At 46.4% G+C, this 14,869-nt stretch overlaps 1 protein-coding gene across 4 annotated transcripts in view; it reads right to left on the reverse strand.

The window, feature by feature from the left end:
- Positions 1 to 14,391, reverse strand: part of ACAP2 (ArfGAP with coiled-coil, ankyrin repeat and PH domains 2) — a 65,392-nt gene extending 51,001 nt beyond the window's left edge. For 2 of the 4 annotated variants that reach the window (XM_038183564.2, XM_038183562.2), the window contains exon 1: positions 14,201 to 14,391. In XM_038183564.2, coding sequence (XP_038039492.2) covers positions 14,201 to 14,253 — 53 coding nt within the window. In that variant the 5' untranslated portion in view covers positions 14,254 to 14,391. The remainder of the gene's footprint in view (positions 1 to 14,200) is intronic. The other 2 variants (XM_038183566.2, XM_072042329.1) reach the window with 1 other exon arrangement.
- Between the last annotated feature and the right edge of the window lie 478 nt (positions 14,392 to 14,869).

Here is a 14,869-nt window from a genome sequence, read left to right on the forward strand (position 1 = left end):
AGTGCAAACAATTTTGTTTGTTTCTTTGGCATTAAAAGAAAAGCATGATTAAGGAGCTTGTTTACAGAATTGCAAGAAGATCAGATAAAAGATTTTTTTTGATGTATTTAACTAGCAAAGAGTCCTAGCTCCACGGAACTTAATGAGCTAAAAAGGTTGCGGGAGATTTAAGATTAAGAGGGGAGATAAAGGCAGCTGGAGCGGGCAGCGTGAAGGCAACACATCTGCTCAATAATCACACTTGTACTCACCAGGGGGCGGAAACTCTAAGAGAGAATTGGCTAAACTGGAATAAAAGCCAGGACAGGATCTCAGAAGACTGAAAAGAGGAGGGCAGCTCAAAAAAGCAGCGTGAAGCCAAGCAGAGACAGCCAGCACGGGCAAAGGGAGCACGCAGCCCCTCCGCTCGGCTGGCCACAGGCCCAGCTGCCACCAGCACCAGGCCTCACACCACATACAGCCAAACCCATCCCACTCCCTATTTCTCTGCACCAAAATAGCAGCTTTCACTGCTTCTGTCATACCAGAACGAGTAAAGTTCCCTTCACGGACACAGTATGTAACCAACGCTAGCTTGTGAGCGTAGGGGCGATGGGTCCGGGTGCCCTCTGGCCACCAGTGAGCAGCGCAAACTTGATAACCTGTTAACAGGACAGCACCCGTCTACACAGAATTAATTTCACACTGGGTTAGGGAACACCTTAAGAACAGCTGGCCCGAGCTCTGCTATGTCCATGTTGTTATTATTTTTCTCTCAATTTAATACTTCATGAAGCCACAGGATACAAAGGTACGTTTTTCTAGAACATCTGTCTCAGGAACTAAAGTTCATGGAAAATTGTCACGATTGAGTAAAACCCACGCCCGCGGCCAAGACAAAATCTCCAGCCCTAAACACAGGAAGCGGTCATAAAACAGCACCGAGGACTGAGTGCCAAATGTGACATGTCCCAGGAATGTTTCTCCTTCGTGAAGTGGGAGCTGGGACTGGGGTTTGCGTCAGGGTAACCTCGGCCAAAAGGCTCTGGCATCAGGAGCAAGGATTCAGCCCTTGCAGTCTGCCTCAGTACATGAATCAAAGTCAAACATCTGTGCCTTCCCGAGATGCTCAAACAGCGCAGAGTGAAACACAAAGCCAGAACAGCTGCCGAGGGGTGGAGGACAACTTCTGTAAGCGAGCCTCCTCTCATTTTCTCCATGCTCCCCAACAAGGACTCCCAGGAAAGTTTCTCTCGGCCGCTGTCATCCTCTCCTCCTTTCTCCCCCTCCCAAAACACAGCCAGCCAGATGCTGTGCAAACATCTTGGTCGATATTTGACCACTACACAGTGCTGACCACAAGGCCAAGCAGCCTGTGGTCACAGACAAGTGCCTGCCTGGCCTGCATCGCCCTGTTTAGCCCTACAATGTAGGAGGTGCCAGTGGCCAGTGCTTTTAAGATGGCTGTTCTTCAAACTTCACCTCCAGCCTCACATCTTCCACTCACTCGTCTCATCCACTTGTTCTACCTCGCATTTTTATGCTGCATTCCTGGGAGCGAGGAGGCTGGAATCAGTACTCACCCTAAATTAGGTGCTGAACAAAGGCAACAAATTGGAGAAGTCAAAGGTGCAGTAGATGACTGATTACCGGTTGTAGAATTAATACACCCCAGTATCAAGTTCATAAAGAGAATAACCTATTAGTATTTTCCTGTAGTTTTCGTTTTGCTTTCATTTTCATTAAGGAAACCTGAAAGCCTGAATCTTGAGATTCACATTCTCAGTACACTTTCAGAAGAGCAGAAACAATTACACAAAATCAAGTGCTATTGAGACTGGGTTCTGAAAACCTTCATACATTTGGGTCTGTGAAGTGAGAACAGCAGATTCTCACCTTTACAATTTCAACAACATTACTGATAAAATGTTGTCTTCAAACCTTGGAAAGACACAAATCTCCTACCTGCACATATGCTCTGTGGAATTACCCCTTAATGCCTGATTGCATTGCAGATGACATACCCTTTCAACTAACATTCACCATAGTTTAACAGTATAAAGTTGACATGTAATACTAGCCACAAATTATCAGTACATAAATCAAAGTATTTGAGAACACGTTCAAGTATTACAACATTTAAAAAAAATATATGTACATTATTTACTGTGGAATAGTTGCCTGAGACCAGCTGTATGTCAGAAGAGTAAATAAAGCAGCTTTAGCATGTCCCACTGCCAAAGCACAACAATTCAGCCTTGGACAGACAAAGCTGATTGAACATGAACCAACAAGTAAATGGAACTGTGATTAACTCCCTTTTGTCCTCTTCAATTCATTTCACTTTCAACATTAAGGACATTAGGAAAACTGAGGTTGCAAAAATATGTACAGCTCACCAAATGAAAGGGCCCGAGCTGGATAAAGCTGGTCCATCACTGGATAAGTAAAAGCAACCCATCATTTTAGCTTTTAAATACAAACCCAATACAGACACTACTGGAGATGAGCTGCAAGCTCTCTGTGCATCCCACCGTTCTGGACACGTGTAAAATCAAACTATCAGAGTTACCAAGCCCTCATGTTACAGCTCTATATGATACCAGACTTGGGTTTCAACCTGTGCTGCCCTGCTCTGCAGTGTCCACCAAGGTTCAGATGAAAAGGTCACGGAGATGACAATTCCCTGCCTCGCTTATCAAACCAGAACAAACTCAGCAGTGGAGGTGTTTATGAACCACTCCTCGTGGTGACTGCATTCAGCATTGTTAACGACTGAAGGGAATAGGAGTAAGTCACTATATGTATGTTTTACAATAACAGATACTTCAAAGCAAAAGAATTTCAAAACACCCTATGGACAAGTTGAAAAGTTCCCTCTTCAAAACAAACAAAACAAAGAGGACCAACACACATCTCAGTCACAAGGGCCTGTAACACACAGCTATGGCAAAAGACGCTAAGAAGGGGAATATTTGATGCTGCTGCTCCACCCACAACAAGCTGTAAGTGCTCTATAACCAGTAGGCCTGGTGCTCTCCCCTTGGATGCGAATGGAGGAGGGAAGTAGCCCAGGCTGTCTGGGCAACCCATTCCCATGCTTAACCTCCAGTGCACATCATCTGCACTGCTACAACTTCCAACTGTTATCTCCTTCTAATGTGCACCTAAAAATAAAATCCCACACCTAGATCTACCACCTAAGCACCATAACCTCTCACTAGGTAACTGAGGACAACGATGAGCTCCTCCAGGAGCCTTCTCAGCCTGCCGAAGGCACGGCTCTCATCCCCTCCTTGCACACCACGCGATCCAGTACAGCTGCCGTAGGCTGCACGTTTCATTTTTGCAATATCCTTCCTGTACTGTCAGGGCCCAAAATTGGTCATAGTACTCCCGGCTTAGTCTTGTGACTGCTAAGAGGAGCAATTCTCTCTTCCCTCAGCTTGCCAGCTCCGTTCTTGCCAGCTCAGCCCAGCACTCAGCAGGTTTTCACTGACAACAGACGGCCCGTTTCTGTTCCCCAGGATGCTGAGGTGCTCGCCCACCAGTACGGCTCTGTGGGGCTGGTCCTCTGCTCAGTCTTTGCATGGCTTGGTTGAAATTCATGAGGTTTCTACCAGTTCTGTCTTCCTCCTTGTCCCTCTGAACAGCAGACCTACCCTCCAGCCTGGCAACTGCTCCCTCCACCCACCGTGTATTTAATTAGATATAAAAAGGGTACCCTGAGTTATTTTAACCAGCACGCTCACAAGGAATACATTTGGTACGTGTAAAACTGTATCAGAAAGCCACTGATCAAAAAAGAAACGTGATGCATGGAGAGTCAAAAGTCACACACTGACCAACAGGGCCTAGCTGTTGTGGATAACAGCACGGATACACACATACAAGAAGCATTTCATGACTTACACCATGTCTCATAGCCATTAAGATGCTCTGAAGAAAGAATGCTGTTGCAGCCTGTCACAGAGTCCATTGAGGCGCTGGTTTGGCACCACAGAGATTTTTCCCTGCTGGCACGGAGCCCCTCCACGCTGAGGAACAGATGATGAATGCTCCAAGACATGCCGAGATGAACTTCCTCAGTCATACGGATACACTTCACATTATTAATTCTTCAGTCATTACCACAAAGCATTTCATCGATAGCTCAGAAAAGCTTCACAACCTGAACAGTGGGGCTTGGAATCTGAAATACGACATCCACTCCACCTCCACTCTGAAATCCTATGAATTTTCTGAGCTTGGTGGATTGAAACATTGGAATTGATTTCCTATAATTCCTTTAGATACAAGGAGGGTACACAAAGGATTCTGAAGATTTTTATTTTGGAAAAGGCAAATAAATAAAACAAGTTCTCAGGTTTGTAGCAAGCAACAGATAGATTTCAAGTTTCCCAAGCCAAAAAACAAAACAAGAACTAATTCCTTGGTATTAGAACTGTTCTTCGATTCCTTCCAGCTCAGACTTGTCTTATTAAAACAAAAGAGAGAAATGAGAGATGGGCGTTTCTCCTTTGAATTCATTTAATCATTAGACTGAAGGTCTGCTTGTAGGTACTGGTCTTTAACATCACCTTCATCTAGAAAGCTTAGTTGATCCTCAGTAATTCGCGTGGTCTTCCATTCAACAAGCAACGAAAGCAGACAAATCCCTTTACGATGCATGCTTCTCTTGATTTATTCTTTACTGCAAGATTACACATGGCTCAAAAGATAACCAACGTGATAAAGTAAACTTCAAAAAGGAAAGTTCTGTTGCACCCAGTACACACGGCTGAAAGTCAAACTGATTACCACTGAACTCCCAGCAGTGCAGCACATTTACCTTATCAAACAGCCTTAAGGGCACCTGTACTACCTGCTGGCCCCAAGTTCAAGCTTTTCCCTCTCCATCTACTTGTGCTGTAATTTGCCAGCAATCTCCAACAGTTTTCCCAGTAGCTTTGCCTTATATTTTTTTCCCAAGCTCAAGCAAGCCTGATAGTAAGCCCAAGTAGGAAATTACAAACATTTTTGTTCCACAGAGATTCTAATATTTGGTATTTCCTTCATCTTCCAACTTCGATTCTTTACTCACTATGGACAGCTGCTACCAAGATGGGGACACGATGTCAGTAGCAACCATGCAAGCTTCACAGCCAGAGAGCTTATTACATTGCTCAATGCCAACCCAGATAAGGGTGCAGCACATCACAATACCTGTCCTGAATGACTTCAACCGGTAATTCCAACATCAAGGACTCAAAAGCCTTCTAGGGGGCTTTACTATCAGCTAAGGAAGCAGGACCAGAGCCTCAGGAAGCTAAGCCAACAATAAAAAAAAGGCAGAAACCGAGGGTGCTGTGTTCAGCTTCTTGTTGCTGAGGGCTCATGATGCCCTGACTATGGGCAACTACTGCTCACGGTCTGGAGTTCCCAGTCAGACGCTAGAAGAAAAGCTGACACGACTCCTTAAAAGCTACAAGTAACAACAATCAAAGGAATAACCCAAGAATTAATCCCTCATGGAAGATACCCCTTACACCCCCCAGGCACAGCTGATATAAAGGCCGGATAGCAGCAGTTGAGAAACAGAAGTAAATATCACCAGATCCCTTCAGTGCAAGTTTCTCAGTATCAGTATGCTTGGAATTGCTAACAGCAAGATTTAAACATCTGTACGCAACAACTCCTACAAAGCAAAAGCAACTGGAGATCAGAGGACTCTGTAGTTAAACAAAACCCATTATTTACAGAGATATCCTATAATCTCCCTACAAGTCTTGTGTTATCTTGGATTTCAGAAGAGTAAGGCAATTTCTTCCCTTTCTGTTTGCAGTTTCCTTAGTTGCTAGCTCATACCTGCTACGGACAGAGAAGTACCGGCATGCTCAAACCACCACAAGAAGCCAAAGCCTCTATAATGAGAGCTTGCAGTGTTAGAAGAGGTAAGGAGCATTAGCTCTCTGGAGTGCTACTTATACCGGGTGGATTCTCTTTACTGAAACCAGAGGAAAGTTTCAGCTTCATGAAGAGAGTCCTCAGGAAGTATTTACTTTTCGTCCATTTCAATAACATATTTTTGCAACATTTCCACAACATCCAAACACCCGATTCCACAGGCAGAGGGGAGGCTGCAGCTGTGTTGCAATACACAAGTTCTGAACTTAAAGCTTCTGTTTGCTGTGAGGTGCATGGATGTGCCTACATCTCGCACAGCTACATCAGCTGCATTTTACATGCACGTTATAGTTTTGTTGTTACTTTGCAGTAAGAGGGAACAATCTTTGTTCACCTTTTCTAGCTCTGCATTTGCACTGAAGAAGCCAAATGAATCCAATCTCAGACCACAGAGCATAAGCATTAGGAGTAGGAGAATACAGATAAACAATGTGTTGGTGTTTTCCTCAAATTTACTGTTGTCACATGTGGAAAAGCCCATCTCGTTTCCTTTCCATCCCCCTCAAGTGATACTGGGCAATCGATTCAAAAAATAAGTATGTGAAAAACTATAAAAACAAAAACTGCAAGATGCGTAAGGCAGACCCCCAGCCCCAGAGAAGGCTTGAATACACTCTGGGTACATTTAGTTACCTTTCACCCACAGCTTTCAGCCATCAGGAGATGTTGGAGACACTGGGCTTTCATTCAGCTATCAAAGCTAATTGCAGGCACGCTGCCCAACAGCAGCTCACACAGCCTGTATCAACTACACATTAGAGGCTTCAGCCCTAAATTGCACCTTCGGTGACACCGCAGAGATTCCTCAGCCACCTTAACAAGTTTCTGTCCCAGTAACAGCCCCAACCCCAAGGCCAGTACTTCTGCTCTCTTCTTGCCATCTGCCCTGCCTGATCAAACAAGGGTACCCACACCCGAGTTACTCACCTCAGTCTCCTGCAAACAATAGCACCGACCACAGCAGTCCCAGGGTGCAGCTCCCCTCATCCTGCCACAGGGGGCTAAAGCAAACCAAGCAGTGCTCAGGACACAGCTATTGCTCTTCATGGAGAGCCGCAGGAGCACAGGAGCATGGGGTCCCGTAGAAGGAGCAATGACTACCCAGCAGCTGAGATGAAATCTGTGTTTCCTCTTCAAGGAAATTCAGAAGGGGCCTGTTTCAGTAATTACTGAATTCTCTGTAGAGATAGGATCTCAAAATGTACACGGATGCTACCAATCTAGGAATGACGCGATGCTGCTGGCATTCCCTGGTGATCTCAGTGAGTCTTCAACACCTTCAGCAATCCCCCGGGAGCTCCGGTGAGTCTCGTTGTGCTAGTCCTGGCACAGAGCGCAAGGTCCAGCACGGCTCCACCACCAATTCCCTTATTTTCTTCTTCACCCACCCAGTTAGGTAGGTAGTCCTAAACCTAAAGCGTATCAGAACAGTGTAGTACCTAAAAAAAACAGAGATACTGCAATACTCAACCCACGCCTCACCTTAGACAGGAGGGGTAACACACAGCCAGGAGGCAGCCCAGAAATTGGGCAGAACCAAAAGCCACCTTCCCCCACCCCAAGCGAGACAATGGACTCCAACCTCAGTCCTCAAAGTCCTTTCCAAACAGCACGGCACCAGAATCCTCCCCACAATCTACACAGGGTTACACCAGTCTGTTTGAAATAGGTACAAGATCACCAGCAATTGAAAATTAGGATACTTAAAAAGCACAGAAACGCTTAGTGTGTTTGATACCCATGTGTTCCCACTTAAATCAACATCTGGCACTCGGAGAGATGGAAATCTGGACTCCTCTTGAACAGAGCCTTTTTTAATTTTGACAGATGGAATACATTTCGCTGCATATGGCTTCTCTGGTTTCTCTTTGTATTACATCCAGCTTAAAACACAAATAAATTTTGGAGGTTTAGAAACTTCAAAATCACATCATGCAAACCGCTCGCTAGCTCTGCTTTGTGTTTACGCGTACCGAATTGCCGCTGGAGGTTCTCTTTTAGCGACTTACCGACTGCACATTGAACAGTCACGAAAAAATCAAGTGCTCTGCTCATATGCTCTAAGTAGTGCTAGACTACACATCCTGTGCAAAACCACATAAAACTATCTAAAACCCTCATTACTACTGACAATAACAAAAACAGTAATGACAGCAACTCTGAAGATTATTGAGCTGCACCGTGCTTGTAAGCTGCAGCATCCAGACGTTCGAACTTCACACAGGAAGCCTGGCTCACAGGAAAACACATGCCACGTTAGCAGGTTAGCCCATCGTCTATCTGACAGGCATTTTCTCTGTTCAAAACCTCTCATAAAACACTGAGACTGTTCTGCAGTAATTCTCATTTTCTTGTGTCTTAACAATTTGGAAACGTACACAGGACATCGTCCCATAGAAGAAAACTTTTGCCCATGTAGATGAGTAATATGCAGTGTACCAGAAGAAAACAACTGACCTAGGTCTCAAGTCTGGCTACTTAAAGTGTTCAGGGAAACTCCTCCACTGAATATGCAAGGACTCCTCCTGAAGGGATCCTACGGCCAGGCAATGTTTTAATCTGCTATGTTGTATGCTTACAAGTGTGCAGGTTATGACAGTGACAGTATGTACAATTTGTCACGTTCCTGACCTCCTCTTTTAGCCACAGAGTGGCAACAACAAAAAAAAAGGATTGATACTGTCACAGATAGGTATGGAAAACTCCTAGAGATATTACAAATGTCACAGCCCACATGCTAACCTTTATTTCCTCCTAAAGCTCTCCCACTGCAGACAGCTACATCTGCTGTTACTTGTTTCACCAAATAAACAGAAGTCACCAGTGTTACCTGAAGTCCTGGGGACCTCTACCTCTGCAGCAAACAGCAGCTATTTGCTCAAAGAGATCACTTAGGCATTTACAAAGTTTCAACTTCTGTTGGTGCTTTTAAATTGAGTTATGAACACACAAACAAAAACAAAAATAGTAAATTAGAGTTTATTCTACTTCCTGCCCATGCAAATGTAAGGCATTATATTAAGTAACCACTTCTTTTTATTTTTGCACTTCCTCACGACGCTTCTGCAATTGCATCCCCCTGAGATGCAGAACTAATTGATGTGAGCGGCAAGGTCTGCAACAGGTCCCAGCAAAGGGGTTACTTTGGCTCTGTAACTTCAGTTGTATTTCTGTAGGCAGTGAGAGCTGGATATTTTCCTTTCCTTTTTCACCCAAAGCAGGTTATCAGGATGAAGTTTGCTTTTAAGACTTCAGAATGATTCCCCATAGGAAACACTGACCAATAACCTCAGTCATACTGTTCCCTGCGTGTAGTACAGACAGGAGAAATGCTGTTTAAGTAACACACTCGAGCATGAAGATTGTTAAGAAGCTAAGCGTGAACAACTAAAATCTATCAATCCCAGGACACTGCTAAGAGCTCAGCTGGCATGCTGGGCATTTAGTGGCCAACATTTTAACAGAAACATAGGGAAGAACAAAGCTATCCAAAGCTCACCCAGCCCGAGATAGACAGGATTGCTATTTTCTAGTTGCCACCTTCCTAACGAACGTTACATTTAACCCTGCTTTCCAGAGATTTCAACATTGATATTCCCCTCCAGTCCCCCTCAGAAAACATCAAGCTATCATTTCCATAACTTCAGTTCTTAATTAAATTACATGAGATGTGTTTGGGCAACGTAAATGAGATGCTCCAGGTAAAGAGCGTAACCTCTCCTATATTAACAACCTGAGTGACTGTAAGAGCTCTGATAATTACAGTTATGATACTCACACATAGATAAGCATTCCCTCTAATTTGGCAAGTATTCATTAAAGACCAGTTGCATAGGCCTAATTAACATCAGTTCTTCAGCAATTGACCCTGCTGTGCCGCCAGCCCAGCACCAGCGCTGCACCTCGCGCATTGCTACCACTTCTCCTGTGAGCTCCCTTCCTGGCTCTTTTTTTCCCCTTTCAAAAAAACATTCCCAGATAAAAACTTGGGACCAAAACTAAGGAAGGGAATGTTTGAAGTTCTTGTCAGCAATTTGGGCTGTTAAATAAAAACACATGGGAAAACCTTAACATTAATTGCAATGCAAGAAAAAAAATAAAATAAAAAAAGATGGAATTACTATTACAAAGCTAACATTTGTAATACAAAACAATCACTTTTTTCTTTTTAAAGAAAACAAAAACACACTAAGTGTACTAACCCAATCAGGACAGTCTGATTTCGACACATTTTCCCCTGGTCTCTGCTAGGAAGGATTGCAACAACTTCTTATGAAATCTTTTAAAACCTCTGCAAATTTACTGAGAGATTTGGATGAAATGTATTTGAGAAGTATGTTTGATGAGAACTCACTACTCCAGTAGGACTACCCTAGAAGAAATGCTCTAACACCAGATCCTATCCTGCAATAAGTCTTTCTTTAGATAAATTATTTACTTTATATAAGTTCGAAAGATGTAGTCAGACTTGAGAAATAAATGCACTGTTGACTAGAGGCTGAGGAGAACAGCACATCTGCTGCCATTGCCAGAAAAGCGAAGAATCAGAAACGTGGAAGCACTACTTAAGTGCCTCCAACCAACTCTTAGTGGCATGGACGAAGATGCACACATGTAAGTCACCAGTGCCCTGCACATCACCAGCCTGCAGCTCGGAAGTGAGCTGTTCTGCAGCCATACACTGCAGATGATAAGCTTAACACAACAGCAGAAGTGTAAAACAGGTGACTGCAAACTTACAAAGTCGGGCAGCCTCCTATTTTCACTTACTGTATCCTACTCGCTTCTTCTGCGCTATTTTCCACGCTGCCTTGCCAGTAAGTTACAAACTCACTTTCCACTCCTGAACTCCAAGGGCAGAAAGCCCAGACCTAAGGTTTCTTTGAAAGTCTCCCCTGGATGAGCTACGTGAGTCTGAGCAAGAACAAGCCAACCTCCTTGGCCGTGCACCTCCTAATGCCTTGGCCACAACCGAACTGAGCAGCCTCACCACGATTACACGGACCAAGAGCATTCGGGCTGTGCGCTTGTGGCACAGTGGCCAGGGGCTGGAGCACAGTGGCACTGCTTGTGGGGTCCTAAAGGATCACCCACATTCCCATTTCTGCATTCTCCTCCACAAGTACTTAGCAGACAGGTTAGGTACGTTTGCTGGGCTCTGACAGCTCAACAAGAGCTATTCCAGACAGGTGAAAGCAGCCACTTCCCTGCCCTAACCGCATCCCCACGTGACAGAACTCTGCCTGTTACTTGCAGGACAGATGCCTATTGATTCACCTTGGGTTTCACAGCACTGAACGGGAGAGAAGATCAGAAATGTAGGAAACCCAAAGTGGCATCAGTGACCCGTTCAGACAGCCATCCTCAATAGGCCTTCTGACACAAGACACGCAGCAAGCCAGGCTCTCAGTGGAGGTGTTCAGTGATTAACGCACAACTGAATGCTGCCAAGTTCAGAGATGAGATCTTTCGATCATTATGAATCCATACCAAAAAGAACTACTAGGTATTAGATTACTCCTCCCACCAGATCAACACAACTGCCTAAAAACAACAGTTCAAGGAACAGATTTACAGAAAAATAAGCCTTAGAAAAGATTTTAAAAGAGCTTATTTTATTCCAGCATGGCACACTTACTGACATAAGATATACCAAAAAGATTGAAGTTAATCATGTCCTTCATGCTAGAGAAGGAAAGAGATGTTCTAATCTATGTCCTATTCTTCCTGCTCTATGTGCACACAAAGGGATTCAATCCTTCCTAAAAGCAAATAAATTGCAACAAACGCTGACAGAAGGTAAAAGCCAGTCTTTATTTATTTTAACAGCAGGAGCAGACAGCTCCCTCCAGCACTTCCCCACCCCATGCTCTGCTCACAGCGAGGCCCGTCCCAGCAGGACCCCCTGGCCCGGGCAGCCCCGAGGTTGCGGAGCACACTGACACTCCTGCCACGAGGTCTGCATCCCATTTCCCCTTCCTGTTTCTGCAGAGTATTTAAATGCTCGCGTATTTGCTACAGCTGTCATGAAGGACTGCTTATTGCTTTTGGAGACGCATACTTAAATATAACAGTGAGTGCAAGGCGGTAAATCCTTCACCAGACTGACTGCCCCGCAGACTGCACCCTGCGCCAGAGCTGAACTACCTGAAGTCTGTAACTATTCCTAAAAGCTTGAGTTTTGAAAAATCCCAATTTAACAGACTGTCCATAATGTTTTTTCTCCAAAACAAAAGACCAGACAACAAGCATTACAACAGCCACAGCTTGCTCTAACACCCAAGCCCAAGTCAGACAAAACAAAGGCAAAAGCACCCATGTATCAGGGAACGCCAGCGACAAGGCCGCTGCTTGGTGCTGCAGGCCCCCCACACCACGCAGAGCTGCAGCTACATCTACAGGGAGGACTCCTCGGACAGGTCTCCTCAAGGAAGGCATGCCACAGCCACCAATTCTGCTCAAACCACCCCTTACATGCTTTCATTAAGAATGCCAATTTGCAGCTGCATTTATACGCTTTCCTCTGCCTCTCCCCCATCATCTGCTCTGCAGCTGGGGTCTCAGGAAGTGAACTCTCTCTGAATGCAAAAAAAAAAAAAAATATCCAGCAACAGTGGCAGATAAGGACAAATAAGCAATCAAGAACACCAACTTTTTACAGATGAATTTTAAAGATTGCAACAGGCTAAAGCTTTGTCTTTTTTTTTCCCCTAGAGAGTTCTTCCAATTAATTGCTCACATCACAAGCAACAGAATTTTGTTCTGTTATTTATCAAGATCACTGTCACAGCAGGTACGTTTCCACATCACTTAAACGTACCTGTCCTTTCTAATGATTTAGCTTTAAAGTGATCAAAGGGGCTGCTACAGCACATACTTCATCTATTACAAGAAATGATTCTTCAGTTACAAGAAGGAAAAAAAAAAAAAGCCTGTTCCAATAACCTCTGAAACTGAAATGCTCAGTGTTTAAAGATAAGGAGAAAGTATTATTTCACAACGCTATCTGGATATTAAAAGACACTCCAGGAATTCCTGATTACACAAAAAGAACTTGTCAGCACAACTCTGTTTTTGCTACCCAGGGACTGCTCCGAGGCCCCTCCCTAAGCAACTTCTTCATTCGAGGGATGACAGCAACACACCGCAGGAGAACTGCGGACGCACTTCCTCGCTAGCTCGTCGGTTTGTCCACGCTTCAAGAACGGGAGTCACGAAGCACATGACTGCTGAGAGATTATTTTCAAAGCTTCAAAGGAAGAGCACAATTAGGGAAAAAAATCACACACAGCAAAACATGATTGCAAGTTTACAAAACTGGGCTCAAATTCACAGCTGTTCCTATTGCCCTTTCAGAAATAAGCTCCTAAATGTCAGGTTTCCAGACGTGAGCCAACCTGATCTGACCTAAGTTCACAAGCACAGAGACGCAAGAAGGCCGCCCTTGCCTCAGGTTTTGTAATCCAAAGATTTCTTTATCTGCTGGGAAAAAAGATACCTTACTACGAAATAACACACCGCTCGTCTGATGGAATCTCTGTGGCCATTATCTATCGTTGTATCAGCAACTCTATCATGCTACCTTCACCCGCTTTGTACATCAACTAACAACCCCTTCTTGGATTCAGTGTATTCCCGATTTCACGTCAAGACCAAAAAGTGATTGACGTGACCTTCGTGAGAGGCAGACAAGCAGGAAAGCCATGTCTGTGAAGCTGTACGTAGCTGTGTTTTGAAAGGTTTAAGTTGTTCCCTGTGAAAAAAGGGATTTGGTGACTCAGAAACTCTGATTCATCTACTTCCTCCTTGTCCTCTCTGTGGCTGTAAGCACAGTGTAAGCAAACTATGACACTTCCACGCAGTGTGCGCCTCCTGACAGGTTCATTTAACCGCTCCAACAGGTACACCGATGGGACGGACGCGACTACACCCACCTGCTCGGCGAGGTCAGGAGGCAGCCAAGGCTCTGCCTTGCTGTGAGCCGGGGGATACAGCACAAGGGCACTGCTCCCTCTGGTAACAGCCCCATAAAAGCCTCGCTCTGCATCCCTGTGTGCACCGACCCTCGCTACAACCAGGCTGCACGCCTGTAACCACTTCCTAGCCCTGAAAGCCTGGAACGGCGCCTTGGAGGCTGTGAGGGGCCTTGGGGGGGGGGGGGGGTCAGCCCCGAGCCCCGAGCCCCGGGCCCGCCGCCTCAGGAGCCGCCGGCGCCTTCCCCCGGGCCCTCCCCGAGGCCCCGGCACCCCCTGAGGGCCCCCCCCAGCCCCGGCACCTGAAGCGCGGCGAGTCCTTGAGGCACTCCTCGAAGTCCACGGCCACCCTCATGCTGCCGGCAGCGGGCACCGGGCACCGGGCGCGGGGCGAGGCCGGGCGGGGCCCGGCGGCTGCTGAGGGGACGCCGACACCGAGCGCCCCTCTGCCCTCCTCCCGCGCCCCGCCGCGACTGACGGCCCCGCGGGCCAATAGGGGGTAGGGAACGGGGGGGTGGGCCAATGGGGTGGGAGGGTGGGCGGAGCTTAGCTGGAGAGGAGGAGGGAGGGGGGGTGGTGGCCGGGCCAAGGGGAAAGGAGGGGGAAGGATCGGCCAATCGCAAAGCGAGAGGGGAGGGTCTAAGAGGGAGGCTGGCCAATAAGGGTGCCTCTCGCAGGAGGCAGCCAACCGCCGGGCGGCTCAGGGATCGCTTCCGCGTCGGGCCGTAGAAGAGTAACAGCCGGGCAAGCCAACGGGGAGACCGCCGTAGGCCGCTCACTCATTGGTCAACCCCGTTACCACGGCGACCCGAAAGCCCAATGGCGGCGCTCTTCGGCAAGGAAGGAACCCGCCCCCGCGCTGCGATAGGCCGGGCCGCCTGTCGGTCACGGCGGCGGCGGGAGGCTGCCATGGCGGGCGGCCCGGGGCCTTCACCACACATCAGCACCAGCCACGTACCGGCACCGAGCCC

The sequence above is a fragment of the Anas platyrhynchos genome, chromosome 9 (genome assembly GCF_047663525.1).
Source record: "Anas platyrhynchos isolate ZD024472 breed Pekin duck chromosome 9, IASCAAS_PekinDuck_T2T, whole genome shotgun sequence".
Taxonomy (NCBI): Eukaryota; Metazoa; Chordata; class Aves; order Anseriformes; family Anatidae; genus Anas; species Anas platyrhynchos.